The following is an 18,212-nucleotide window of genomic DNA, read 5'->3' as shown; positions in this document are numbered from 1 at the left end:
TACTCTGACATTTTGATGCCCCAGTCAGGAATGTAAGATGTATAATTATAAGGTTATTACGAAAATACCGCATAGGATGCACTCGGACATTGGCGCCGCGCATCGCCCTCCGCTTCGCGTCGCGCCAAATGTCCTCGTGCATCCTTTGCGTTATTTTCGTAATAACCTCATAATATTGCCACTTTGTTGCGGACATTTTTCCTTGCTTCGCAAAATCTAATTTGGATATTCAAAACAGCGTCTTCTCCTTTAGGTGTATATGGTAGTAGCAAGTATATCACGGGATGTCCCGGTGAAATAAAAAATACCACGCTGCCTGGTCAGAACTATGCTACGGTGTCTTGGGAAGCTCCAACATCAAATAGCATTGATGTCGTGGTCATCTCAGCCTCCTACCCAGACCACCAAGGTCAATTTGAGATAGGGGTCACGGGAGGTCACTTACACCGCCGAAGATGGACAAAACGTCCAGTTGGGTACGTGCGTCTTCAACGTTGTCATCGAAGGTGAGCCCATCAATGCCAATATATCTTCGTCATCTTTGCAGAATAAAATCGTAATGTACTTGACAAAAATGTCACCAAATCGAGGTTAAATTGCGACTGCTGATTGCGCAAGAGGTATTGGCCAATATAGATGACTTGCAGTGACGTATATGTAGTGTTTGTTTATTTGCAGTATTTGGCTGACTGGTATTCACAAAAACATTGCTCAAATATTTCCCCTCGCTCGCGACTTCTTTTTTCTCTGTACCACAGAGTACAGATAATATGTCCAGGAATGTACGATCAGGAGGTAGCTTTTAGACATGTTAAAAAAAATACCCTGACTTTGACCTCGATGTGACGGTTAAATTGGGGACGATATCGTTAAGAACTCAAAAAGAGGGGCGTTCTCGCCATACAGACAGAAAACGGCAAAAGCTGATGCAAACAGACAGAGACTAGGGTACAATCACCGTAGACAGAGACAGAGAGATAGAGAATTGCACACAGACTATGACAGACAAGATGGGGATAGACAGATATACAGAATTAGAAATACAAAGACGCGTATAAAGAACAATTGCTTGATAACAAAGCTTTTGTTTTCTGTGCTTGAAACCAAATCCATTCAAAATAATTGATAGTCTCTTCAGTTTGAACACCATTAAAATTTAAGAGGTGAAGGCAGGTTAAAATAAAGAATTCCTTTTTCGCTTTCGCATTTTATCGAAGTGGACAGAGCATACACACCGTTTATTATAATTCCAGCCTCTTTGCGTTACTAGTCAAGGGATGGATGTTTTGTCAACAGTAGTCCAAGATCCATAATGTTTAGCATCTTCAGTTTATCCTTCGAGATGCCACCCCCCTCAGAAACAACTGATAATGTGTCTATTTTTCCCTTTACAGATATTGAGCCACCGGTGATATCAAACTGCCCTGTCAACATGACTTGCTACAGTAGTGGGGACGCATATGGCGAACTGCGGGTTGAGTGGGAAGACGTTTCAGCGACTGATAATTCCAAAAACGTTACCGTAGTAGAATCTAACCAATCAGGTGATTGGTTTCCCGTGGGCAATCATTTGATAAACATAACAGCCATAGATGGGTCCGGTAACAAGGCGCACTGCGTTTTCATGGTTTCAGTCAAAGGTGAGTATTCAGCCTCCACTATTATATCTCGATAAGCGGGGAGGGGTGTCAAAAACCCGGAGGAATGCTGAGAGAAATATGCAGAAATGTTGCTAAAAATGCCTCTGTGTTCGACAAAAATTCGTCCGAAGATCGGCCGAAAATTGTAGAAGGTTTGGAAGGATGGTTTTATGATGCATCCTAAAACCCACTCTCCGAGTTTTGGACACCAAACATTCCTATCGCCATCCTGACCACCCCTTCCAAAGATTGATCGGTCCACTCCTAAAGACCAACTTTTTCTCCACTCTATTTCAAAGACGTTTTTGGAGTATGGGTTTCCATGGCGACATGCTACTTCGCTACGTTATACCGAGGTGAAAATATTGCGGTTCTGAGAAACAGACTTGAGTTCTCTTGAAATCGGAAGCCATCGCCAATTACTGGCTGTTCTCGAACTGTGTCCAGCAGATATTTTCTGAAAATTCCAAACAAGGGGAAAGATGGTAATTTGCAAGTCGAGTAATATTTACGCAGCCTGAAAGACGCGTTCATCATAATTTGGAGAATAGTTTTTCGATTCAGCGTATTTTTAATGTTTTTTGTTAAGCAGCGCACGTCCCGTGGATGCAACCCCTATATTGAAATATTGACACCAATGCATGTTAAGTTACTTTGTGAATAAGTCAGTGCTGTGTCACTTAGGGTGTAGGCTATTTTATCGGATCAGATATCATCTTCTTAACGCTTGCTCGGACTTCCCTCACCCAGGATGACCCATCAACTGATTGCAAGTATTCACCACCAAAACCATCTCCATGTATCATAGCAACTTAAAAGGCGATATAGTCTGGCAACCCCAATCGGCGTACTCAGTGCCCGACAGTGACTTTCACTTGCCACGGCTACAAATTTTGGAAAAAACTCTTCACAGTTTTTTTCACACTTCATTTTATTTAACAAGATCGTCAGTCAGTAAGGAGTATTTGCATTCCCAATGCCGATTCTTTGAAAAGGGGGGGAGGGGTGGCGGGAGGGGTTGCAAGAATGTATCCTTGTCGGGAAAGGACCATGCATGTAGAGGGGGCCTTTACTAAAGTACCGACTAAACACGGTATTATTAATAACCGTAAGTAGGAATAAATGTATGCATTCACAGATTTGTCAATCTTTTTCCCTTCAAAGTTAATATGTAGTCTTAGGGCAGAGAGAACACTCCATTTTTCTGGAAAATAGTTTTCCAATTTTCCTGTAATTCGAATCCCTGTCTTTTTAAGCAAACGATACAAGGTCAAGAGCTGAAACCTTCACCAATGTTACTTTCTACAGATTTGCTTTTCAAGCTTTTCGAAGAGATTTTTTGTACTCGTTGTGCTGGTGTGGCTGTAAGTCCGCGATAAACTGAAGTAAACATAATATCTCAACGGAGTTAACGCAGACTGTGCATTGGGGACAGATATTCAGATTTTCAAACTTTGATCTTGGCCAAGGGCTCATTTTGAAGCGTTGGAAGAGAATCAAGTTTTCGCAGGCTCGGTTTCGTGAAAGTCGGGATTTTTATTTTACTGCATAGAGATAACACGGGGTGTCAGTCATTTTGAATTCCAAATATCGGTAAAAATTGGCTAGTTTGTTTCTCTAGTACCAAAATTTGCATAGTGACCCCTGATTTTCATTCTTGATATTTGAAAGAGACGAACCGTCTGAGCAAACGTTTGTCTTTTATTTTCGAGGCGCGAACTACTTGAAAGGTGTACATCCATGGAAACATCCACCTCGAGTTCAAAATACTTCCATAATTTGTTCAAATTACATTTTTCGGTCGGTTTCCTTTTGGCATTATAAAAGTATTTGGCAGCAATACCAAAGGCTTGAACTAACATACGCATTACATGGTCCACTGGTGAACAAAGCGCGGGAAATTGGCAACAGCGTGCAGTCTGGTAAATGAAAGCTTCCGCCGACAGAGACGGGGTTCGTGTCTGGGGGAGAACTCATTCTATTTCACAAGAGCACTATTAGTTTGCCGTAAGATGGGGACAAATAATGATCGATTGTAAAGTGCCAAACACGTTCTCAACAGCTTTCGCTTCATTTGTGACTCAGCGAGATCAGACGTGTACATGGGAATATATACGAGATTGAAAGGGCGGGAAACGAGCAGCATTAACGCTTCGCGGAATTCGCCGCACTGTGTTCAATACGGGTGTGATACAGTGACAACAACTGTAATTCACAGAGAAGTGTCTCACAGGAATTTCCAAAAGTTGCCAAAATACAGGATTGCCATGGTGAAATCTATACTGTATGTTTAATTTATACCGGTAGAAACCCGATGAGGTTGAGTGACGTTGTTTACTATTCGTCTCCTTAGAACAACTGTAATAACGCTGAGCTTACAAGAAAACAAACCTTGCTCAAATAAGGGGAATGCATTTCTGCGCACTCTGTTTACTTTGATTGGTTGTGTTTTTATACAATAGAAATGCATATTTTAATGTTAATGATATCTGATTAGGCCATTTAAAGAAAATTCGTTGTTTGCCGTCCTTGGATTTTTGAAAACCTACCAGCCAGCCTTGGAAAATACAAACACAGACAAAAAAACCTCAAGTATATTAACATAAGCTCATTTTATTTGGTTTATTTAGGAAAAATAATATTTTTGTTTGTTATAGTGTTAACACTGTGTTTGTTTTCTTAATTTTCTCTGAAAACCTACCAGCAACAAAACCTACCAGTACGGCAAACAAAGCATTTTATTGAAAGCGAGTAAATAAAAAAAACAAAGAGTGTCTGTTCTTTTGAACATAATCACTGAGTATATAAAAACTGACTGCGCAGGTAGACGAACCATCGAGTTTTTGGACTTGCAACAAAAGACTCATGACAATGACACCAAAATTCCACAACAAAATTAGACAAAAGAGCCCCTGAACCCATCGAGAAAGGGGATTTACACCTAGACGGTACTGATAGAAATTGTACCAGCTTGCCGTTCAGATAGCAGGGAGAGACGCTGTAAAAATTAGTGACTTCAACCCCAGCAGAGGCGGCCAGTCGTCACGAAAACACCCTTTAGAGCAGGGCTGACATACACTCTATATCGACTGCAGTGTTTATGCCACGGTACTAGTTGTGTGTGCGTATGAGTGTGTTTCTCAACTTGTGTAGGATATGCTTTGAGGTATTCATGGCGGATTCCGATGAGGAGTCTGGGACAAGCTGAAGGTCACATATAAGTGTTGCAATATAAGGTGACGTCACTTTCTGTATATTGAGTAAAATTGTAACATGTCCCATCCCTCTAAACGGCATTTTGCAATAATTTATATGTAATGATGGGACTAATTTGTGAGCATACCCTGAGGGGACGATCGGAACACGAACGCGACCTTTGACTGAGTAGCGTTCTTTGCTCGCTTTAACTTGATGCGCGATCACACTTAAACGTGATTTGTGAAATTTATAAGTTTGTATAACTTGTTGATTGTACACAGTTTGCTAACAATACACACCAGCTTGTGTTCCTAATTGACAACTTGACCAATGCATCACCACTGTCGCAATGAATTTTTCATCAAAAATCAGTTCTTTGATTACAGAATCGTATCCGGCGACAACAACTGACGCCTCTTCTCTGCTCCAACCGTCGAGGATCCGAGACCCAACTCCGGGTGGCCCGACAGCGACAGACGAACATGAGCAATTTTATCGGCCAATCCGAACAGATTCCGTGACCGAACCGAGGACCATCCGACAGACCGATCAGCGGGTGATCCACACCGAAGGGATAACCGAAACCGATGGAACGGACACAACAACTGCGGTCCCCAGCGGTGATTTAGTCGATAGGGTGAGTGTTTTCAGTGGACAGGTCGTTAAAGAGAACGCTGTGTGCTATGAAGACATATTAATGACCCTGGACCAATAATCATCAATAAACACGCTTCATGATGAATCACGTGACTACCTATTCAAAAATAGCTCATACAAGAAATTACTTTTCGTGTTTTAATTTACCCTTGGATATTTCTGCCTCACTGACCAGATGAAAAAAATAAGGAAAATGACATTTCATCAGTAAAGGTGTTTACGTCCTACTCTGCGTTTGAATATGAATGATTTTTTCTTCATATTTTAGTCTTTCATCCCCTGTGTAGTTCGAAGTGAAAGACTTAAACTTTTGCTCAAACTTTCCTCAAGGAATATATCAATAATTCTCTTTCAAAATCAAGAATAATAATTTGGGGAGGGGATCACCGCACAATGTTTTGTACCAGATAAAGAAATTACCCAAGATTTACCAAAAATAAAGATCAGAGGTCTCCGTACAAAGTTTGGTACTTGGAGACACAAATTACCTAACAGTTGCAGTAATTTCAAAATTCAAACAGACCCATCCCTGTGTTATTTCTATGGATAAAAATAGCGTGTTTGATTATCGAAAAAAAATAAGATAGTAATATTTTCTTACTCCAAAAGCTTTAAAATGAGTCCCGACAAGCTAGTGGTAAATCAGAAAAGAATTGTGGAAAATACAGAGTCCGAATATATCTCTAGGGGGCAGTCTACTTTAACATCATAAAAGGGAAATCGCGCTGAAAGATGTGAGTTTAAGTGACAAATATTTTGAAAAATACGTGGATTCAATCAACTGCGGTGCGTTATAAATAGTAATGATGATAATTGCCTTTATGAGTCCTATTGATATTGGTCGAAAAAATGCATGCTTACAAAATCATTTTGAAGTCTCCAGAATCAAAGTCTCTAATTTCTATCTATGTAATTTGAGGTCAGGTGCTTGAATACATACAATTCGCCTCAGTATTATAGCGTATTCACGAGACCCCTGTCAAAGCTAAAACAGCGGTATAATCGTGATTACAGAGTAATTGCAGATTTCTGCGTGTTCTGAGTCCTAAATATTGTATAATTTTTCAAATTCATGAAACGCTTCATATAAGTAACTATCAATGAATGTTTAAATTGTTTTAGGTAAACACGTTACTTTAGATTCATATTGTTTGAAGTCGCTTACCAAAACCGCAGAAAATATCGAGATAATTCTCTTTAAATGAGGTGTGTAGAAAAATTCATTTCAGGTAGAATGCGCTTCGGGACAGATATTTGGACTCTGGAAATGTTACAATTCCTGTCTGATCCACTTGTGAGGGTTTCAAAATCAGAAATCTTGGTGTAACTTAGTTTTTTGAAAATCGAAAATTTTATTTTTCTCCATAGAGTTAACACAGGGTTGGCGGCCATTTTGAATTTCTGAATTTCGGATATCGATTTGACGAGAGAATGGTTGAAGGTTTAAGTTTGAGCAACACTTTAAGTCTTTCACTTTTGAGATACATACTACCTCAATCCGAGTTGAATTTTTGTGAATTTGGAATTTAAAATGGGATTCTCTGAATTCTCCCTAGGTGTCCAATCTGTTAAGCAGAGTATCGATGATCGGAAGTGACGCACCTATTGAACACGATTTGCTGGAGAGTATGTTGGACGACCTCCGCGACATATTAATGGGAGAAGACTTGCGAACAGACATACTTGATGCCGAACAGACGATCGCCGTTTGTGAGGTGAGTTCAATAATTTGTGTAAAACAAAACAGAGAAACCTCCTCTTTTATTTGCACAATGGCACATCCAATCAACGTCCGAGCAAAGTTATTTTTAATTCAGAGTTATTGCATTGAAATAATCTTGCAAACATGACGTTTGCACTTAAGATAGATATCTCCTAAACACTGCCTCAAGGTACAATTCACATCGGAGATAGATGTCCTGAATCTCAGGCTATTGTAGGTCTACAACTTGTTGGGGCTCATTTTGGAACTGTTTGGGTAACTTCATTTATCATACCCACCAACCTCTTCCACCTGACAAAGTTTTGAAGAATGAAGTCCTAAGGTGATATTTTGGATTCGCTGAAGCAGACACGTTTTTGAACAAATAACATATCATATATATATATATATATATATATATATATATATATATATTATATATATACATATATATAGGCCTATATATATGTATTTAAATGATTAGTTGATTAATTAATTAACTAAAAAATCACTATTGTTAGTATGTCACTCGTGTCCATTATTCTTGTGAAACTGTCATTTGCCATTGTAAGTGGTATAGTGCATACGGCGCTAAGATAAAACAGTCGACCTCTTCCGCAAGGCGTTTTATTATCCACGACCCATGTACACAATTAAATGACACTAGCTCTTCGTGAAGACGTAACGACCAGCATCCAATTACAGAACACTGCGTGAACACGTGATAAGATGATTTGTTTCGAGAAAGTCATAATAAGCACATGCAGAATAACAGAACGTTCGAAAATCTCGGTAACTCATTCAAGTGGGACTATGCCACACTTTTTCGGCGCAGTGTGACGTTCGTGAACGAGTGAGACATCTGTGTAGCGTATCTTCTCGAGTGTACTGACTTTTGTAATTTCCCCGAGAACCTTTGAGTAAATTGGGCGTACCGGCGTAATTGTTGGAAAGTGCCTGAAGGGAGTGTACGTGAGCACTTGAATAATGAGTAACAACCCTGCGTGGTCACAAAGTTCAAATCAAAACGACTTCGATGTTACTGGATTAATAATCGTAAAACTTTACTATTTCCAACTGTTTATTTGGACACCTTTTTGATCCGATTACCTCAGGACAAGTCTTCAATGTTGCTGTAATAATAGCTGACGACATTCATTCAAATATTTACCAAATTTGTGAAAGTAAAGCAATTTTGCGAATTACGTATAAATGACGACGACGTCAATCATTGTCAATCCATTTTTGATGAGTAAGAAAATAAATTCGTTTTAATAGTGTGTAACATAAATGGATTCAACAATGCTAATCTAGGTATATTTCAGACAAATATTTTATTGTGGTATCATTTAAGTTGGCTAGAGCTGTGCATTTCTTGTTTTGCTGACGGACACCTTGATGTCCCTCCAAGATTATACATCGACTAATTTTATAAAATCCTGGAATTGCGCATCGATGCAATTCATTAACCCTCTGCAACAGCCTGCACTTTCATATTAGATCTATTATGTCAAGTCCTAAAGTTAAATCAAAGGAAACTGTGAAAATAAATTGATGCCTTGAATTCCCTAATTGCCGGGAAATCAAATAAGCAATTGCATTGGCTTTTACACTGTCAAAAGTGTCGTTTTGCTGAATTAAGTTCCGTGTTACTTAAGTTTGAGAGTCGCCTCTGTGACCTTTTGTCATGTGACGTACTGTCTCCCTCACTCTTGCAGGACTTAGTGGAAGCGAACAGCCACTTCCTCGATCCAACTCTGAGCGGGTTTTGGGAAGAGCGACGGGAAATGAAACAGGTACGGCTATGTTGCACTTTTTTAATAGCCTAAGCATGTTTGCAATAAAGTCGCTCGAGTGAAACCGAACACGAGTGAATGGGTCAATTTTCTGTTGATTCACACGCAGGTTGACTAACAGCGCGCTTCATTGCTATTAACGGCACAGTCGTCATAGCTCCTCTTTACGGGCATGCGCAATGGGTTTCCCGGTACAAATGCAGGGGGAGTTTAGGAGCGGTTGCTATGTCAACCGTTTTATTTCGTATTTTCGGGCAAATTGTGACCAACTTTTTCATAATTGAATTACGGCATAAAAAAAAACCCTGCAGTAAACCACGATCACAGACATTTTACCGCCTACTAAGTAAAAATACATGTACGTACGGAAGAGCGACACTATCTGTAACAGGTGGTTTTCACTTAAACACTTCCATGAGACGCCATATAACTCCAGGAAACAATGCAGAGTTCATGGATGCTAATAGTATTGATAAAAGCGTGAGAAGCTTAAGAAGCAGACACACAAATAGAAGGATGGACATCAGTTAGAAAACGAACCTACACACTGTTGGTTGAAATGAAGCCCTTTTTTCATCTTGGAAGTATAGAAATCAGCGATTCGCTAATGACCAGCGTTATTGTCGTGTGCACTCGACAGTGCTCACCTCGGCTGAAAGGGAAAGATACCGCTTGTTTTTCATGACGTGTTAAGCTTGAGTATAGTCTGAGTGGCTGAAAGGTAAATTGCTTTTCTAAAAGTCAGTTGGAATGTACGCCGAGCCACGCAGCATTAAATGGAATCTGAGCCAAAAGCAATAGCTCGTCCAATAATGGAGCATACAACTATACAGGAGACCAAAATATTGATTTTTTTCTCGTCCTGAATCTCTTAAAAAGGTGGTTTGGTGACACGCCTTCTATTTCTATTTGTGTTTATTGTTGCTTGTTTTTTTTTCTTTCAGTCTTCAAGTTTCTTGTCTGTCTGTCTGTCTGTCTGTCCGTCTGTCTGTCTGACTGACCTACTGTCTGTCTGTCTGTCTGTCTGTGTTTGTTTCTGTTACTTTTGTTTGTTTCTAGTTCATAAAATTAGAACAAATCATCTCACTCAAAATGACAAAAAGCAAGAAAGTTTACGTACAGCGTTAATTTTTGATTGCCAAGCAAGTGGACAACAGTGATTGACTTAACAGAACTATACAGTGCGCATGTGATTCTACAGATATTCAATATTAACATTTTCTAGGAAACGTAAGGGGCGACGTCAAAAGTTCAATGTAGGATAAAAAACTTAATTCCCTTAGTTTCCCCCCAAACCCCCCCACCCCCCTAGAAACTTAATTGACTTATATTGAACCTGTTGCCAGGCTCTATCTAATAGATGTAAAGCGAAGCTAAGGATCAGTCAATTTAGGGGTGAAATAAAGTAATGCATCGTTAAGGCCCCACTAGCTGTAACTCTTGAAATTTGTTGACGTCAAATTATCTACCTATTCTTTCCTCTCTGAAATCTACCCTCTGAAGAGATATGAGCTTTTACTGCATTAGGAAACCATTCCTTTCAGAAACATTTGACATGTAAATTAAAATTTTATTAACGGTCATTTTGATTTCCTGGCATTTTCAAAATTTGGTAAATTAAAAAGGAATCAGAACATACAATGTCATGGTTGAAAACATTCACCCTTGTGGATTACAGTTTGGACTACGCTGTGCAGTTTATATGAAGATTTAAATGCAGATATGCATAGTATCAAGGGTTTTAGCTTTTCTGCATGGGGCTGTGATTTAATGTTTGGGCGAACATTTAATCGCAGTGTAATCTTTATCTTGTTCAAAATTGCATATATAGCCCCGGCAGTGTGTACACAGACCTAAATGACTACATTGTCACAAACTTATTTTAGTTTGAAAGTAAAATCATAAAAATAATGCTAAAAGATACAGCTAGTGGGGCTTAAGATTGGGAACACACTTTGTGTTTCATCCAATGTAAATACAACATACTAACAACAAACTTGAAGTTTATCAATGAATGAACAAGAACAACAACAATAAAGTCCAGGTTTCTCCTTCCAGAGGCATAAAAACTATCTCATCTGTCCTGGTGGTTGTAACAACTCAGTTCACACTGCTCCATTCAGGCGGACTACACATGCACCAGAAATGTAGCAAGATATAATTAAAAATAAATTCCGAGTGCAACCAGAAACAGTAGAGAAACTACCGTCTATGGTGCAACAGAAGCCAACAGCCTGCATTGTTTACACTAACTAGGCCAGGTGCAGCTCTGCACCGTGTTAAAACAACTCCCTCCGCTGGATTCAACACGAAAGTGTGCATTTCTGCTCTATTTTTTCAAAATATTCATTCCCCTGGCAATTTTTACCTTAAATCGATTTGTAGGATAGAAACTTTTTAGGTCAAAACCCCCCCACCCCCAAACTAAAAGAATTAAGTTTTTTATCCTTCATTGAACTTTTGATGTTGCCCCTAACTCAGTGTCCACTCTCCAATTGTGTGTTGCTTCCAAGCGGATGTGAAGAACAGGACTAACGTGACCCAGTAGACCAGAACGACGCTTGCAAGGATGAGAAATAAAGCCTATAGTATTCACTTGTTAGATGTGACATTATCGGTGCTTATTGTTTTGCTCTGTTTTGTTTCAATTTGAGCATTCGGAGGCCGACGTTAACCATTGCCCACATAGTTGCAATCATGTGAGGGCTAAAAAGTAATCGCTGCTAGACTGTCTCAAAATGCAATATCGCTCTGAAAGAGATGTCATTATTCTGTCCCCACCAGATGGGAGTTTTTGAAATCGTCAAGAATGTCGATGCCATTGCTGAAATAATTGGTAATCTTCTCCAGGAATCCGACACGACTGAGTCGCTTGCTCTCAACGCACAAAACATTGGTGAGTAAAGTTTTGACAATTTACGAAAATTACATAGACAGTTATAATAGAAATAACGGACGACGCCCTGACCATTAACATTTAGCTATGGTAAGGGCGAGAGGAAAGCCTGGTCCGTTATATTTTGGCTTTCCTCTCGCCCGAGCCAATAAACAAACGTTAATTGTAAGGGAGGAGTATGTTATTTCCATTATATTATAAACGAACCAAAAGAAAACCGTCGCGAAATACAACGGGGCCCAAGAACTTGTGCAATACGCAACGCTCTGTCAAGCGCGCCGTAAAAAAAATTGCACATCCGGATATTTTGGGGGAAAAAGTGTCCAAACTTGCCCTCAAGTGCTCAATTTTGTTTTATAATTGATTACGATCTTTTGTACAAAACACACTTTACGTTTTAGCTACAAAGTTACGATGTTAATGTTATTATTCAAATTCACGGGCATGTAAACAAACCATTACTGTGTATTTATGGTCAGTCACGTGGTTCAGCTCGACCAATTAAAATGCGACGGACAAGGCATGGTAATATAATAATGAAAACATCCAGTCGGTCCACTGACAACAACTGCACATTATCCGTATTACTTTTATTAGAAAATTGGATTCGAAGATTGTTGACGTTTGACTTTGGCTTTTCGATCCAAATGACTGAAACATTCTGCATGATGGCAGACAAGATCATGCAGCGAAATATATAGCTACCATTTCTTGGATATGTTTCTAGACTACACTTGTGGGGGCTGTTCCTTTACAAACTTTGATGTTCTCTGTAACCCATATACCCTCACTTCAACGTATATGGAGCCACCCAACCTATTTTTGTAATAACCACAGTTCGAATTGTGAAGGCGCTGAAAGGGTCTTGTGTATAAAAACACACATTAAGGCCCGGATAGCTGGGAATTTTGTGCGTTATTTTCATGATTTTATTTTTAAACCAAAGTTGGTTCATGTAAATGTGCTAACCGAAGGACGTGTATAGAAGAATCACTACTCGCCGATTTGGACCATGCCTACATGTTTTAATAGCGTAGAAATTAAACGGCTGCCCCATTAGTAAAATAGCGCACCCACGGAGAAGTACAAAAACTGCTTTATTTCATGCACGCATGATGGATTTGTCTTGAATGCACCACACACTATGACCGGCAATTTGATGTCGTAATCTTTATTTTCTCTGTCACATGATTTGATTTAAGAAATAGCGGAAATCTAAAATAATGTTAAAACTTTATAATTTACCAGCCACTTTCGACACTTATGACAGTGTTATACACTTTTTCAGTCTTTAATGAATCTTATTCAAAGAAAGCTCAGGGAAAACACGAAAGTTCGAGATCGGTTTATTACACATTTGCGGCTATTGTCGCTTAAAGAAAAAAATTCAACGGGTCAAAATACAAAGATCTCAGTTTGTATTGAGCAGAATATCTCTGTCAGAGTACATCAACTTCCCTGTGGACAAAATCCGGCATTGGTTGTAAAACTTATTATTCCGAGAGTATGTATGCTTAAAAAGCTTCTTTTCTTTTAAAAATGTAATTTTCCTGAGTAAAGAATTAATTACAAACGTCTCCCTATATTGTTGTAATGTTTTTAAATGTATCTGAAAGTGGCACGCAAGCATTGTATGGAATATTTTCAAAGCCTTAGAATCGGACTATTATCTACTGACGTGTGGGACAGTATGACAGAGTGCCGCCATATTGTCTCTTTTCAAGGGAATGTAATTACCTATTTGCGGCTTCTCTTCAATTTTTCATTTTGAGTAGCAGCCCTATATGGTTACTTGTCAAAACTCCGAGTCCCTATTCATGGCACGTATTTTCGATAAAATGTTTGCCACTGTACTCAGCAGACTGTAACAATTTCGCGCACTTCTTTTCACACAGAGATGCAAGCTGCGACCTTTGAACTCGAAAGTTTCGACGGCTTCCGGTATGGCGGTGATTTGCCGGATGCCCCGTCGGATGTGGGCTCCTACATTGAAATCTCGGCCTCGGCGATCGATGGGTCAGACATCGGGCAAGTGACAATCGTCGTGTCGAGGTATAAGACCTTACACTCGCTGCTGATGGAAAACCAGACATTTGAACTGGAGACGAAGTCGAGGTGAGTGCACTCTTCGTTCCTGTAATGACTAATATTTACGTCTGGCTGCGAGAGTGCGTGATGACTGGCCAATCAACGGCAAACAGAGGTATTGAGTCCTGCTGTATATAAAGTGTAACATGAATGGTTTATCACTATGCTGTTGATTTATTGAGACATTCTTGTCAGCGTGCATGCCACGCTCTAATGGAAGATTTTTGTACCACCGACAGACGTCAATGGCGCATGTATGATTCAGTTATATGGAGCGCTGAGGTACTTTCGAAATTTCACATGAAAAATCCCTTAGGTCCAAAAGTTTTATCATTAAACCTGATATAAAACCAAGCTAAAACACATTCTTCATTAAGGTAGTACGCAATTCGTCATTGAAAAACTTAAATTTTTGCTCGAATTTTTGAGTGACAAAATTTTAAATCATCCCCTTTGGAAATCAAGAATAGAGATCACACATCGTGCAAAATGTTATAGGAGAGAAATTAATTGCCCAAATTTTACCGACTCTTGATATTCAAATAGGCCATCTTCCCAATGTTAATTGTCAGGAGATAAATTTTCGATTTTCACAAAAAATAGATGGGAGAAAATTTAATGTATTTAATGAGCTTCAAAATCAGTCCCAACGTACAAAAAAGTTTTGTCAAAGTTTTAACGTCAACATATCCGTCCCCGAGGCGTGTTCTATCTTAAAGCACAAAATACGCCATCACATGTCCATCTTACAAAACCCCGTTACAATAGCCAAGTACGAAATAACATTTTCTGAAATGCAATTTTTTTCACAAACCCCTACGATTTCTTCCTTCAATCTTCAGTCGTCAAAGCTACCAACACACATCTGTCAATAGTGATATCATCGCAATGTCGCTGTATCCGGATTTCGAGTCTGTGAAATCTCCCGCGACAAATTATCCAGTCAAGACAAAGCACGTGACGAATACGCCATATGGAGAGGTACGTATGTATCTTGTCAGTCGGATCACCAGGTCGTTCCCATTTCGTGTTTCCAGAGCAATTTTATGCCGCCTGGAAGAAATATGGAGGCATGAAACTGTACCGTATACCTGCAATTTGTTTGGTCATTGTGTATAGTGTGTGTCACGATGGTGGGGGGGATTGGCGATTACAAAAGCGAAATTCGTCGTTGCAATTTGGAATAGGCCTACTGCAAATCTCATCTGTACACGGTCGATACACGTTACCATTGACTGACATCAACTTTCATCGAACATTGTCGGCGATTTCTTTAACAGCTACATAACGTCAATCTATTTAAAGACATGACTGTAACTGGGTTTTTTAAAAATTAGTATCTGTAACAAGTGCTGTTGCAAGTTTGAAAATAAAGTTGGACGGAAATTCAGATATATATGCATATGGGCCTGAAACATGTCTCATATGTAGATAGTTGAATGTGATTTCTGACCGCACGTGTGCTGTAAACAAGATATGAATCGTCAGTTAATGGGCAATGGCCTATCTGCAGTGATCTCACAGGGCCTGAATCCAAGTTCTTTCAGTTGGCAAGACTTCAAGATTGTGAGCTATGTATGCAAAAATTGTGCCTTTCCAAATGATACATGTGCTCACACGAACAAGTGTGCGACAACGTAAAAATAATGGACCCTGTCTGACAGGACTGTGTCCACAGAAGTGTACACAGTTCTAACGATATGAATGATGTAGACATGCAGAATATGTCACGTCCTGTAACATTCAGTGTTATACAGCAGTGTTTTGACAACAGTGTATACAGACCAGGCTCAGTCACAACGAGGTTCTAGCAAACCCGACCTGTACAACAGATTTAATACATTGTTTGTCAAGGCAGCGATGTTTTTCATTGCTGTGTACATATCATATATTTCTTTGTTCACTTTAGACTGAACAACCGCGCTGTGCCTTCATCGATTTTCGGTGAGTATTTTTTCAAGTTAATATCGCGAAACTGAAATTAAACAAAAACTATTTGTTTCCCGTAAACCGAGGAACATCTTTCACATCCGTCTTACCAATTTCAACGCCAGTAAACGTATTTGATAAATCTTTGTAAACATAGAGTAGTATGGTAAGTTGTGACAGACTAAGGGTAAGTCGACAACAAAACCATACCATCTACAAAAATCCCAAAGGCACTGAAATGTATGTTGAAGACGACAGGAACGACTTTATTGAATCCTATTAATTGATCATTCAACTGTATTTCAGGGGTAGAAGTAAAGACAATTATCAGCGTGAAGAGATAACCGTAATTACTAGTATTCAGGTTTAAACACGAGAGCAAGAAAAAAATGAAGAGGGGCCTTACAGACATCATTATTATAATCGTTTATGTAAACAAGTCATTCTGTCAGCTTTAGTGAACCATTATGACAGAATCATCGGAAAAAAGTTCACATATTTAATAATTTCTAACGTATTTGAATAACTTTCACTGTAAAGAAATCCGAGTGCGCATGTACTGCCCGATGCAATTTAACACATGAGACATCGTAATATTATTTGCTTTCATGTATTTGCTTTTCAAAACTGCAATAGTGTACAAAACTTATATCATAGCTTACGTCACGTCACGCCATGCGCGCCATGTCATCATGATGTCACATCACGTCACGTCAAGTCATGTCACGTCATGTCATATCAGATCATGTTAGCTCTTGTCATATCTTGTCTTGCCATGTCGTGTCATGTCGTGTCGTACTGTAAATGAGTTCCAACAAGCTACATATTGTGTTTAGCATATTCGGATTATCATTGCAATCAGCAGGTGATTGAAGTGTAAAGACGTCTTAGCCATAGGAAGTATAGGGAAAAGCTTAAAGTTTAGTTCGAACTCGTCTAACCCTGTTCAACGACAGTCAATGTAGACTGGATGATAGCTTGTAAATATTCAATCGAAACATTAACGGCATCTTAATTTACCAAATGCATTTTCGCTAAATTCCCTAAAAGAGAATGCTAGCTAAAAAGACTTATCAATGCTATGGAAGATGGCCATGAGTTCGACTGCAATATATATGTTATAGGTTATCTTGTGCAAATTTCTCTGTTCACCGAAAACCTACGAATTATAAAGTTAACTTTTGGACTCAAACTTTTGCAGCCAAGCTGTGCCTAGCTGGTCTTCCCGCGGTTCCCGGATGGACGAAGTAACCTCCGATTACGTGAAATGCAGTTGGTCGCATCTCACAAACTTTGCAATATTGATGATGCCCGTGGATGTATCAGTAAGCCGATGATCAAATCACTCGCTAGTTAAATTTGCCTAATTCCCAAAGACGTTTTCCGGTCATAATATGTTGAGTATCGTATGACGCCTCATCCTCGCATTTCCAGTAAGTTAAATTTTCGATGCAGCAAAATTGAGACTCGCCAGAGGCACGTTCATGTGTTGTTAACACCGATTGGAAATACCAGGTACATTTCGAAAAGGCAGGGAGACATGCTGAAATTACTGAGAGAGAGAGAGAGAGAGAGAGAGAGAGAGAGAGAGAGAGAGAGAGAGAGAGAGAGAGAGAGAGAGAGAGAGAGAGAGAGAGAGAGAACAAACAGACGGACAGACAGAGACACACCGAAACAGATAGGCAGACAGAAAGACACACACGTCGGACTAACAAAGAGACAAACAGGCAAACCGAGACAGACAGACAGTTACACCGAGAGACAGACAGAGACAATGATAGACAGAGACAATGACAATTTCAGAGATTGGTTTGCACTATTCTCAAACTAATACATCAACTTACTTCGATTAAACTTAGCGCAAACATAAGCGCTGCATGCACTCACTACATGCAATTCTCACCTACAGGATCTTGGCATTCACACTACCATACTAAGTGTTCTCACCTACATAGGATCTGCGTTGAGCATTATTGGAATTTTACTCACCCTTACATCCATCATATTTCAGGTGAGATTGAAAAAAATAACAATCAGATTAATTAAGAATAATGTGTTATGATAATCATTTGGATTGTGTGTTTAAGTTGACCTCTAACCCTTACTGTAATTCTTCTGCACCAGTCAATATTTGGTAACCGACATTGCACCAGGTGTCGATATTTTTACACTTTGCAAACCATCGTCTGCCGATCTTGCATTGCAGAGAATTTGGCGCCAATTTGTCTGCAAAAAGAGAAAAAGCATGAGTGGCATATTCAAGTATTAGTCATCACTTTTCCATTATTTGCGTTTACTTAAATTGA

The 18,212-nt window shown here is 39.3% G+C and overlaps 1 protein-coding gene across 1 annotated transcript; it reads left to right on the top strand.

Moving 5' to 3' along the window:
• The first annotated feature begins 262 nt into the window (after nt 1–262).
• LOC139127711 (adhesion G protein-coupled receptor L3-like) lies at nt 263–18,175 on the top strand. The gene is made up of 12 exons (XM_070693608.1): nt 263–506; nt 1,395–1,640; nt 5,225–5,475; nt 7,052–7,210; nt 8,916–8,993; nt 11,778–11,889; nt 13,785–14,004; nt 14,820–14,958; nt 15,887–15,921; nt 17,108–17,231; nt 17,816–17,917; nt 18,113–18,175. The coding sequence occupies exons 2-12, from the start codon at nt 1,433–1,435 to the stop codon at nt 18,173–18,175; spliced, it is 1,491 nt and encodes a 496-aa protein (XP_070549709.1). The 5' UTR covers nt 263–506; nt 1,395–1,432.
• The last annotated feature ends 37 nt before the right edge of the window (nt 18,176–18,212 follow it).

Source organism: Ptychodera flava, chromosome 3 (assembly GCF_041260155.1).
Source record: "Ptychodera flava strain L36383 chromosome 3, AS_Pfla_20210202, whole genome shotgun sequence".
Taxonomy (NCBI): Eukaryota; Metazoa; Hemichordata; class Enteropneusta; family Ptychoderidae; genus Ptychodera; species Ptychodera flava.
The sequence above is the reverse complement of the archived record's forward strand: the minus strand, read 5'-3'. Positions and strand labels throughout refer to the sequence as shown.